At 40.7% G+C, this 12500-nt stretch overlaps 1 protein-coding gene across 1 annotated transcript in view; it reads right to left on the bottom strand.

Annotated features, from left to right (window-relative positions):
• cdc14ab (cell division cycle 14Ab) overlaps positions 1 to 12500 on the bottom strand; it is a 51204-nt gene that overhangs the window by 35683 nt on the left and 3021 nt on the right. Inside the window, 3 exon segments of the mRNA XM_080749103.1 lie at positions 3990 to 4082; positions 6132 to 6207; positions 10478 to 10568. Of these exon segments, the coding sequence (XP_080605229.1) occupies positions 3990 to 4082; positions 6132 to 6207; positions 10478 to 10568 (260 nt within the window).

Here is a 12500-nt window from a genome sequence, read left to right on the forward strand (position 1 = left end):
CTATTCCCCTCAACTGTACATACATTATTTAGTTTTGATTTTATTGCTCTCATGCCAATAAAGCCCTTTGCCTGATTTTAGATACTAAGACCTCTATTGATAATTGTATTTATGTGGTCTAAAAATATCTGATCTACCACCTTACAACTTATAGCCTTGTAAGATTAATTGTAGATCTGCTATTTCTCTTATTTTTTCATATTTGAATGTGTGAAAATATTTTGTAAATGATTATAAAGATTATGCAAAAATGAATGTGATTATCTTAAATAATTGCGGTCAAATGATTATGTAATTGTGACAGGCCTATGTAACTCTTGTAGCGTGTGAGTGTTTGTGTACAAACATTCCTGTGTCATTTCATCCATGTTCCATGTCTGTGATAACCCAGACAAATTTACATCTTTGACAGCTAATACACCAGATGTTGTTGTAGTTGATGAAGAGTCCAGGGAAGTGTCTATATTAGAGATAGCAGCACCTTTGACCTTAGCCTAGACTAGGAAGCCTTATATGAGTATGACCATGGTCATTACATACCAACCACTGCTAAATACCATCTCAGCTGGGCTACAGGTGCAGACTATTTGTCTTTATATCTGGCAGCCTAGGACTTACTCACAGGCTGGCCGTTAGAGGGTTTCATCAACTTAGTACAGTATGCCCAAAAAGGAGGCAAAAAGGCTGTCAAAGTATTGTGCTGTGTCTCACAGTCTGCCATAATTGACAGCCGCCACATATGGCATATGGCGTTTTCTATGATTTTGTGAATCTATTCTTGCTGCACCAATAGTATTTGTGTCCTGTATGTTTCTCTTATGTGGACATAAATACATCATTAAAATGTGTGTGTGTGTGTGTGTGTGTGTGTGTGTGTGTGTGTGTGTGTGTGTGTGTGTGTGTGTGTGTGTATGTGTGTGTGTGTGTGTGTGTGTGTGTGTGTGTTCAGAATTGAACCACCCTTTGCTGACAGACTACAAGATCTTCTATGAGTCATCCGTTAAAGGCTTATAGTTGATCAAGAGGTCATGAACCGGCTACGGAGGATGTTTATCAACAGTGAAGAGGCATGAGGACCGTGATGCCTCACACTACAGGTAACTGGAATACCATGTGTGTCTTTGACTGTTCTTGAACACAAAATATAAAAATAATAATAATAATAATAATTTAAAACATTTTTAATGATTTATTCTCTTAGGCGATGAGAGTATGTAAAATTTGTAATTGTGAAAAGAAATCACACCGGTGTAAAGTGAGCAGTGCTCACTACACATGTTATCAAACACGACACACGTGCATAGCTCCTTGTATGGGCCAGTCTGTCCGTGACATCAGCTGCGGTGGTGTTGGTCTCTGCATACTTTCTATGACATTAGTCTTGTGCTCATGCGGACACTCATACGTACATGGGGACCTACTGTACACACAGAGCCAGTCCGTGATGTTATCCCATTCATGGAGTTCTGTTCTCCATTCATGGAGTTGCGTTCTCCATACATGGAGTTCCATGCTCATACGGACACTCATACAGACATTTACTGTACACATAAAAGCCAGACGTAAGAGTGGTTAGCACCACTCATTAAATAAAATAACACACTTGTACTCATCTTCTTTCCCTATAATTTTATGTTGCAGGCAGGATGAACTGAAGAGGAATTGACCAGTGACTTTCCTCCAGCTTGTTTTCCACTGCCTACCCAGCTCAATGTCTGAACTGTTTTTTTTTGTTTGTTTTTTTAAACATTATCAGCAGATAAACTGTTAGACAGGTTACCTCAGCCATCATGCATATCAACGACAACAGAGTCCTCTGAGGTAAGCGTGTGACAGTGAACACCTGGCTGGTGCAACATCTAGACAGAAAACTACAGAGCACATAAGGATATATAGTGCAGGATTGCTTTTGAAGAGGCTTCTAAGTGACTATTCCGGTATGGCATGCCCGTGGCCTCCCACAGAGTTAAATGTGTCTGATGCTAAATCTGTTGTGCCTGGATTATATGTGCAACACAACAACCAACACTATCCTGTTATGATGATATTCCTGACGATGTGAACCTAAAAAGTTTTACCCATTTGTCAAAAGATTCTGTATTTTGTATTTCTGTATCTAAATTACGGAAGCAGACACCTAAGTCATTGTGTCTTGGACTTAATGTTCTCTCACTGCTGAGTAGATTAGGACATTTTATGTCGGAGAATGTTTCAAAGGCAGCAGAAGAAAGCTCTATGGGATGATGACTGATGAAAGTGATAGGGATAACATACACACCAAAGCATTTGGCAAATTTGCTAAATGGAAAAAAGCTAAAATTATTACATAATTTGTCATGACACAGCTTTACGTGTACTTACATGTATGCTGCCAACAAAAGTAGCAAAACATGTATTTTTTTGTGATGCATTTGTATGCGTTGCTGTTTTGGTCTGTATTTTCATATTCTGGGGGAGTTAATGTACAAATGACAGATGCTGTGCACATTGTGGTACTTAAATAAATATTTTATATCATATGTTGTAATAATTCAGAACTTTTAGTGCATTTATTTTAGTCTTCTCAATTTGTGGCATTATACCAATTTAGGATGTGTGGTCGAAATTTCATTGATTTTCAGCCATTTTGGCCACGGTGTGTCCTTTTTTACCTTTTCATTACACAGCAGGTTGTGCCATTTTTCATGAATGAGGAAAAAAATCTTCTATGTGTATGTTTAATTGTGCTGGGGGCCAATCAGTTACGTTGAAGCTTTTTGTCAACAAATTGCTACATTTCATGATCTAAATTCACGAATGTGTTGACTAAGGCACCAATACTAGTTTCAGATGTTAGGTAGATGTATTTTAGAAAGATTTTGAGTTGCCAATATCAATATAGTAGATTTTACAAGCAAAAACAGCAGCACAAGATTTTCGTTTTTTGTTATTCACTTTTATATACAATTCTGGCTGGTGACAAAAGTCGTGCAAGTTTGGTGCGGAGAACTTTTAACCCAAAGTCCACAATGGTATTGTCTATGCAAAAATGCATTGAATGAGTAGTGCCCAGGCGTGGGAACGAAATCCATTTTCTAAGCACTTTTTCTCAAAATGCAATACAGCCTAACTCGGCTGGGCTCCGGGTGGATCTGTGAGACCTCACGCTAGACGACATTCATGCCCGATAGTCGGGCCCGTTTCAGTCGGAGGCAGCCCGATTGTCGGGAGGGTAGTTAAATGCCCGATTATCGTGTAGTGTACGGCCGCCTTAAGCACAGACTAGATCATTTAGTTGGCACAGACTAAGCACAGACTAGATCATTTAGTTGGCATAGACTAAGCACAGACTAGATCATTTAGTTGGCATAGACTAAGCACAGACTAGATCATTTAGTTGGCATAGACTAAGCACAGACTAGATCATTTAGTTGGCACAGACTAAGCACAGACTAGATCATTTAGTTGGCATAGACTAAGCACAGACTAGATCATTTAGTTGGCATAGACTAAGCACAGACTAGATCATTTAGTTGGCATAGACTAAGCACAGACTAGATCATTTAGTTGGCACAGACTAAGCACAGACTAGATCATTTAGTGGGCATAGACTAAGCACAGACTAGATCATTTAGTTGGCATAGACTAAGCACAGACTAGATCATTTAGTTGGCATAGACTAAGCACAGACTAGATCATTTAGTTGGCACAGACTAAGCAGTAAGCACAGACTAGATCATTTAGTTGGTAGAGGTATCTCCTCAAGGCTAGCTACAGTAGGTCTAGCCTAGCTCATGTTAAAACAAGGAGTCTGGCCAACCCAACATGCTCAGTTCATCAACAGGTTCCCACCCCAACGGGTTCAGACTGGAGAGCTGGCTGAGCCAATAGGAAGGGTTGTTACTCACAGTGTATCAGCCAATAGGAAGGGTTGTTACTCACAGTGTATCAGCCAATAGGAAGGGTTGTTACTCACAGTGTATCAGCCAATAGGAAGGGTTGTTACTCACAGCGTATGCTCCAATCAGGACGGCAGCGTTGGCTCTCTTCCTCTGATCAAAGCTGGTGTAATGAACGATCCTCTTCCTGGTGAGAGTGAAGGACTGCACACACGCACGCACGGACGCACACACGTGAGAAAACACATTTCCCCCATATATGAAAACGGCAGAAATCAAAGCACTGGGAGTTTGGTTTTTTGACGGTGCCGCCTGAAAAACACAGCTAATCTACAAGCCCACAAAGTTCCACAACACGTTGCATTCATGAGTTGTAACTTGTTAAAGTGATCCCTGAATATTAAGCCATGTAGGCTTTGATATGTTATAATAACCCTCTTTAACCAAAATATACTATTTTAAACACTTGCAATATATTCCTTTGAGAGAAAAAAAGTTATATCTTCAACCCATGGGGGGAGCCATTGCACTGTTCGTCGCATGCAGTGATGACGTAGACAATACATTTTGGCTGGTCGGGCCCATTTAAAATGGCGGTGTAAACAAGTTTTAGATGTTGAATTAAACACTTTACAGGCACAGCAAAACATCCTACTTCAATGTTATATGAGATACCACTGATGTCATTAAAGAGCACGATCATTTCATTTTGATTAACGAGAGCGCAGGAGGTGTAATGTAGTTCAGCATAGGTTTTACACTACAGAAGAAAGGGTGAGCAACATTCATAGGTTTTACACTACAGAAGAAAGGGTGAGCAACATTCAGTGGACAGACGGAGAAATTCAACGTCGGCCTCAGTACATGAGAAATGTATAGCAGGGGTCTTCAACAGGGGGTCCGGGACCCCTAGGGGGTCCTCAGAGTTACTACAGGGGGTCCTCCAAATCTTTGAGTGATAGAAACCTTTTTTCTCCTTTAACCACTTGAACCCTAGCGTCCATATTCTGATAACTTTAGCCAAAAATAGCAGATCTAAAAGCTCACAACGCCTCGCGCTACGAAGTGTTGTGAGCTTGTAGATCGGCTATTGTTGGCAAAGAGCTTTGGTGTGGAGGGGGAAAAAGAGCAGACTAAGTACAGAGTGAAAGGTCAAGTTTATTAAGTATTGACGGTTCAAGTGGTTAAATATCTGAAAACATAAATTGACATGAATCCAAAATACACTGATGATTGTGCTGTCAAACAATGAAACTATATGGAATCTATGAACAGGTTGTGGGGGTCCCTGCTTCATCTCTCTCTCAACTAAGAGGTCCCTGCTTCATCTCTCTCTCAACTAAGAGGTCCCTGCTTCATCTCTCTCTCAACTAAGGGGTCCCTGCTTCATCTCTCTCTCAACTAAGGGGTCCCTGCTTCATCTCTCTCAGCTAAGGGGTCCCTGCTTCTTCTCTCTATCAACTAAGGGGTCCCTGCTTCATCTCTCTCTCAACTAAGGGGTCCCTGCTTCATCTCTCTCAGCTAAGGGGTCCCCTGCTTCATCTCTCTCTCAACTAAGGGGTCCCTGCTTCATCTCTCTCTCAGCTAAGGGGTCCCTGCTTCATCTCTCTCTCAACTAAGGGGTCCCTGCTTCATCTCTCTCTCAACTAAGGGGTCTCTGCTTCATCTCTCTCTCAACTAAGGGGTCCCTGCTTCATCTCTCTCTCAGCTAAGGGGTCCCTGCTTCATCTCTCTCTCAGCTAAGGGGTCCCTGCTTCATCTCTCTCTCAGCTAAGGGGTCCCTGCTTCATCTCTCTCTCAACTAAGGGGTCCCTGCTTCATCTCTCTCTCAGCTAAGGGGTCCCTGCTTCATCTCTCTCTCAACTAAGGGGTCCCTGCTTCATCTCTCTCTCAGCTAAGGGGTCCCTGCTTCATCCCTCTCTCAACTAAGGGGTCCCTGCTTCATCTCTCTCTCAGCTAAGGGGTCCCTGCTTCATCTCTCTCTCTCAACTAAGGGGTCCCTGCTTCATCTCTCTCTCAACTAAGGGGTCCCTGCTTCATTTCTTTCTCAGCTAAGGGGTCCCTGCTTCATCTCTCTCTCAACTAAGGGGTCCCTGCTTCATCTCTCTATCAACTAAGGGGTCCCTGGTCTGAAACGTTGAAGACCCCTGCTATAGCCTATATGAGGACATATCACACAGACAGACAGACAGACAGACAGACAGACAGACAGACAGACAGACAGACAGACAGACAGACAGACAGGCGTCTCACCTTGAGTTTCTTGTTGAGTTTACAGCAGTATCTGTAAAGCATGGCCAGGTTGAGAGGACCGAAGTCTGCGTAGAAACTACACACACGCACGCACACACACACACACACACACACACACACACACACACACACACACACACACACACACACACACACACACACACACACACACACACACACACACAGCATTAACAAACACACAAAGCATTGAGCTTGAGTAAAGTTTGAGTAAAGTTCAGGTCTGTCATCACGATCACACCATTTTTATTTGATGATTAAATGTCATTAAAACAACTGTGATGAAGGATTTCAGTGTGTTTTGGGGCTGATGGGAGCAGCTGGGCTACAGACACCCAGGGCTCACCCAGGGCTCACCCAGGGCTCACCCAGGGCTCAGACACCCAGCTGGGCTACAGACAGCGCTCTGACACCCTAAACATTCCTCTGTAATGTCTTAGTCATGAGTGTTTGTACTGTATGTAAGTATGTCTTAGTCATGAGTGTTTGTACTGTATGTAAGTATGTCTTAGTCATGAGTGTTTGTACTGTATGTAAGTATGTCTTAGTCATGAGTGTTTGTACTGTATGTAAGTATGCCATAACGTCTTGCTGCGCGGTCATTACGTATATTACGTATATGGACACTTCAGGCTGATAATTCCCTGACAAGTAGGTCGGGAGTGGCTTATTGTCGGTATCAGCCGGTAACACGCGGGAGTCTGTCCCCGTTACAATGTGCTAGACCCCTGGGAGATGGACTGCTGAGGTGGAGCGCCACACCTACCATCAGCTCCCAGTACTTGCCGCACGACTTGCCAAGCCGTGCTACTCATACGCTGAGTTGGCGGTGCCCGGAATCGAACCCATGACCTTGCGGTACAAAGGCAAGAGCTCTACCGACTGAGCTACCCGGGCACAATTCCGGGCAAATAATTCCCCGAGGCGGAGGATAATTATCAACCTGAAGTGTCCATATAAGCCATAATGACCAAGCAGCAAGACCTTATAGCACTTATTACCCAGCTAATACATAAAATTAATAATTTGACTCAAAACTAAAAACAAAACAAAGTATTTCCTTGTTTACAGACGGCTGAAAGTGCGTCCCCCCCAGCGCAACACGGTCGCCTTGGAAAACAAGGAAGTGCTGGTCAAATAGAAACCATTTTCTGATACTACGTCGTCTATTTCTCGCCTCAAATGTTTTTAAAAACATTCTTGAGAACAACATTTAGTTGTAAATGTCGCTGTGTGTTTGTTTACAGCCTGAATACAGCAGCTGCTCTGAGTCTTTGATGAGCAGCGGTGAATTATAGAGCGGAGCGGTCATTATTTATACGCCTATAATTCACCACTGATTTCAGCGCTCGACCAATCAGATTTAAGCATTCAACCAAGCCGGGTTATAATGTTACTTATGTGTTTAGGACCTCCTCTAGAATGAGATGCTGCCTCTCAAGGAGCAGGTGGTCCAGTCTGGGACATGCTGTGGTGGACTGGTTGAGAGGGGATGTGCATGCATAAAGTGAATGGTAAATCGAATGGCAAAGTGAGTTTAAAGGGATATTTCACTTTCAAAACCACTTTTGGTCATTTTATCATCTAATCAGGCTTTTATGAACACCTTGAACAGTTATTAATTAGCTTGATTCAATATTTAGATATTTGATGTAAATGTTACCAGGCCCTCCAGGCCCAGGGCCTCTCCCCACACACACCCATTGTAACTTCAAACTCCATTTTAAAGGGCCTACACCATGCTTTTAAAACTATATTTTTTGTATAAATATATGCTCAAAATTGAGTCTTATGCCTCATTCACACTACAGATATATAGTTGAACGTTTAGCTTGGTAATTCAATGTAATCTCAATGGAAACCAGCTTTAAAGATGCAGGAGATGCTCAGGACAAAGCTTTGAAAGCTTTAAAGCTGGTTTCCATTGAGATTACATTGAATTACCAAGCTAAACGTTCAACTATATATCTGTAGTGTGAATGAGGCATTAGACAGGTTTTAACCCTCAACAAACACTCTGACCATTCTTTTTGTTTGTTCTAGCTCTACTATAATGAGGCTCTCCAGCTGCAATACCAAAACGGCCTCTGTTTGCTCAGGGGCGCATCTAGTGGGGTTTTTCCACCCCTCCCCCCTCCCCTCCTCTTCACTCCTCCCCGGACCCCACGTTGACAACAAATAATGTTAATATTGGGCCAATACAAAAATAGGATAATGTTGCAGCTCTGATTATAGCCTACTGTAGGCCTATGTTGTATGCCTACTGTCAAATGACACAGGGCGACCGTTGCTAGACCAGACATTACAGAAAGTTAATCTACATTAGACAATCAACCCCACCTGCATTGTATTTATGTATAAAAAAAAGTAAAAAAAAAAAAAAAAAAATGTTTTGAAAAAAAATGTTTGAGAAAAAAAAGAAAAGTTTTTTGAAAAAAAGAAAAGTTTTTTGAAAAAAAAGTTTTTTGAAAAAAAAAAAGTTTGAAAAAATGTTTTGAAAAAAAAATTGGAAAAAAAATGTTTTGAAAAAAAATTTTGAAAAAAAAATGTTTTTGAAAAAAAAAATGTTTTGACTGAAAAAAAAAACGGGAATCCGTGTGACGTCACACGGATCAACTCTCAGAACAGCACTGTTCTGAGAACCCGTGGAAAGCTTTTCATCTCTGTCTTCCCAAAACCAGAGAAAGACACAACGGTCAGAAATAGGACTTTGTGAGGATAGAAGGTGCCAGTGGGACCCCAAAAAAAGGTTTTAAAATAGAAAAAGTGAAAATTCATGGTGTAGGTCAGCGCTACTCAACCCGCCTGTCTGTGCGGCCCGTCATGACCATACCAATACAAATATGATTTTTCTAAGCCTGGCAAAGTTAACGCGCAACGCAAAATGCGGTGATGTTTGAGCCTCAGTGGACTCCGTAGTCAGGAAGCGAATGCAGTCAATGCACAGAACACAGCCTGAACACAGCAGTGCGGAGATGCTGGCGGCTACACTAGATCTATTGTACAACGAGACGGTCAGACAGACAAACCTGCGGAGATTTTGCAGCAGACAACCACAGTCGGGCTCACTGGAGTGGAGACGCATGACGGTCGTGTGATATGAACGCTCGCGACCGCCATGTTTTAGGCTAGTGAAGACGTCCTTGTCTGCTTGTCTCTGCCTCCGCGGCTCCGCCAGTCAGCACCGACATACAGTGCACACATTCCAACAGATCGTAGCAGCCAGGGAACTATGCTTGTACACCAAATGGGGAAGTTTTCTCATGCCAATAATGCTCCTTTTCATTAATAGGACGGATTTAAAATAAATAGACGTTTATACTTCTTATTCAATCACTCAAACCCCAGCATCCCTATTCTTGGGGGACATTCATCAAAAAATAGCCGATCTACAAGCTCACCACAAGATGCATTGTGAGCTTGTAGATCGGCTATTTTTGGTTAAGAGTTGTTGTTTTATGGAAAAAAGTAAAGTTCAACTCAGCCAGTTGTACTGTACTTTTGATGCACATTTGATGCTTTGAGCTTTGTAATTTAAACACAACTAACTGCTCATTGAAGGAGATTGACCAAAAATAGCTGATCTACAAGCTCACAATGCATCTTGTGGTGAGCTTGTAGATCGGCTATTTTTGGTGAATGTCCCCCAAGAATAGGGATGCTGGGGTTTGAGTGATTGAATAATAAGTATAAACGTCTATTTATTTTAAATCCGTCCTATTAATGAAAAGGAGCGTTATTGGCATGAGAAAACATACCTTTACATTGCCAAAGTTCACTAGCCTTGCATACCCACTTACCCAGACACAGGGGCGGTTACAAAACGATTGAACCAGTTCTGTTAATTTTCACTTCACATTTTGTGAATAAAGCCCAATTTGATCAAATTCGATAATTTCTTCATTCCATCCATAATCTTTTGGTTCAATGAGGTTTGGCATGGCTTATGGAAATGTGGCTGTTTTCTGTGTGTTTGCTTAATTATTAAGCTTGTCATGAAGCCTGTTACAAAATCATTGTAAACGTCCAAAATGGGACCGTCATTTTTAGGTTGCGGCCCTTTGGACTTTAGGTATTTTGCTGAGTGGCCCCTGAGCCTTCCTAAGTTGAGTAGCCCTGGTGTAGGTCCTTTAACCATGATAGATTCATTAAAAACACCCATTATTTATTTCTGGTGACCCTGTACCCTCCTAATACGTGAGCAGTCCATGTTTTTCCGATAACTTTTTTCATTTAAAGTGTGTGTGTGTGTGTGTGTGTGTGTGTGTGTGTGTGTGTGTGTGTGTGTGTGTGTGTGTGTGTGTGTGTGTGTGTGTGTGTGTACTTACTTCTCGTAGATAAACTCGTCATCTGTGCTGAAGTAGTGAGTGTTCGCCGTGCTTTTGGGTTTACTTCGTAACGTAGCGAAATACAGACGGTCTGAAAAACAACATAAACAATAATATAAATAAGATATAAATACAAGCAAGCTGCAAAACAAGAGGAGAGAATATGTGTTTTTTTAAAGATATTTCTTTGACTTGTTCTGCCTTCATGGATGCTATATGTATCTGTATCTAGTATACAGATACATATACATGGATACATACAGATACAGATACATGGATGCTATATGTATCTAGTATACAGATACATATACATGGATACATACAGATACAGATACATGGATGCTATATGTATCTAGTATACAGATACATATACATGGATACATACAGATACAGATACATGGATGCTATATGTATCTAGTATACAGATACATATACATGGATACATACAGATACAGATACATGGATGCTATATGTATCTAGTATACAGATACATATACATGGATACATACAGATACAGATACATGGATACATACAGATACAGATACATGGATACATACAGATACAGATACATGGATGCTATATGTATCTAGTATACAGATACATATACATGGATACATACAGATACAGATACATGGATACATACAGATACAGATACATGGATGCTATATGTATCTAGTATACAGATACATATACATGGATACATACAGATACAGATACATGGATACATACAGATACAGATACATGGATGCTATATGTATCTGTATCTAGTATACAGCATACAGACAGGAAACGGGAGAGACACAGCAGAGGTGGTCTGGATCAGGACTCGATGATATGATGTCCTCCAAAAGTCTCAAATGGTAGAAAAAAAACAAGACTTGGCTTGTATGTTTAGGAAAATGAAAGGGTAGATATAGATAGATAGATATAGATAGATATAGATAGATATAGATAGATAGATAGATATAGATAGATACCTTTATTATCCCAAGGGTACATTTTGGAGAGTTTCCTGAGCAAACCCATTCCACCCTAAAATCAGGCTCAGTCATAAAGAGTGGTAAGGTGTCAGAACTGCACCATTAAACAACTTTTGTTTTAATAAAAAAGAAAGAATTCAAGAGCCTTCATCCATCCATCCATTCATCCATCCATCCATCCATCCATCCAGCACATTTGTAGGCAATGGTTCTCAAAGCGGGGTGCGGGGACCCCCAGGGGTCCTTGAGGGGATACAGGGTACTCAGATAAATACAGTGGCGTAAAGTAACTATATTTACCGAAGTACTGTAGTTAAGTACCATTTTGAGGTACTTTTGCTTTACAGGAGTATTTCCAGTACTTTTATTTCTACTCCATTACATCTCAGAGACAAATATTGTACTTTTACTCCACTACATTTAAATGAAAACTCTAGTTACTAGTTACTTTGATTTTAATTAATATTACAAAACATACATTAACCATTTCCTTTCCACCATTTGAAAATAGCAGATTTACAAGTGTCAGCCTGATGGCCTCTAAAGTCTATTGTATCTCCCTCAGTCAATATAGATATAGATATTTCACGTGGGAGACCTGGGTTTGAATCCTGGGCATTGCGCAAGCTCACATCACAACGCATTGTGAGCTTGTAGATCTGCTATTTTCTAAAGATTTGTATACATTTGAAAAGTTGCCAAACAGGACATTCTGCATAGTGAGTACTAGTAGGACTACTTTTACTGTTGTACTTTAAGTGCATTTAAGTTATTTTAAGTACATTTTACATTCCAGTACTTTTACTCAAGTAAAAAGTTTTTGTTTTCTTTACTGATGATATTGTTTTCTAGATTGATATTCCTATGCATTTGTTATATTATTGTTGATGTACTGACATATTATCTTGTTTATTATTGTGATGTTTTATCTGCTTATTGTAGGTCGCTTTGGATTAAAAGCGTCTGCTAAATGAATAAACTGTAAACTGTAAGTGTAGAATTCCAGACATGTTTCTACATTGCAGTATTGATGGATGGATGGA

Source organism: Nannobrachium achirus (assembly GCF_963921795.1).
Source record: "Nannobrachium achirus genome assembly, chromosome: 1".
In the NCBI taxonomy this organism is placed as follows: Eukaryota; Metazoa; Chordata; class Actinopteri; order Myctophiformes; family Myctophidae; genus Nannobrachium; species Nannobrachium achirus.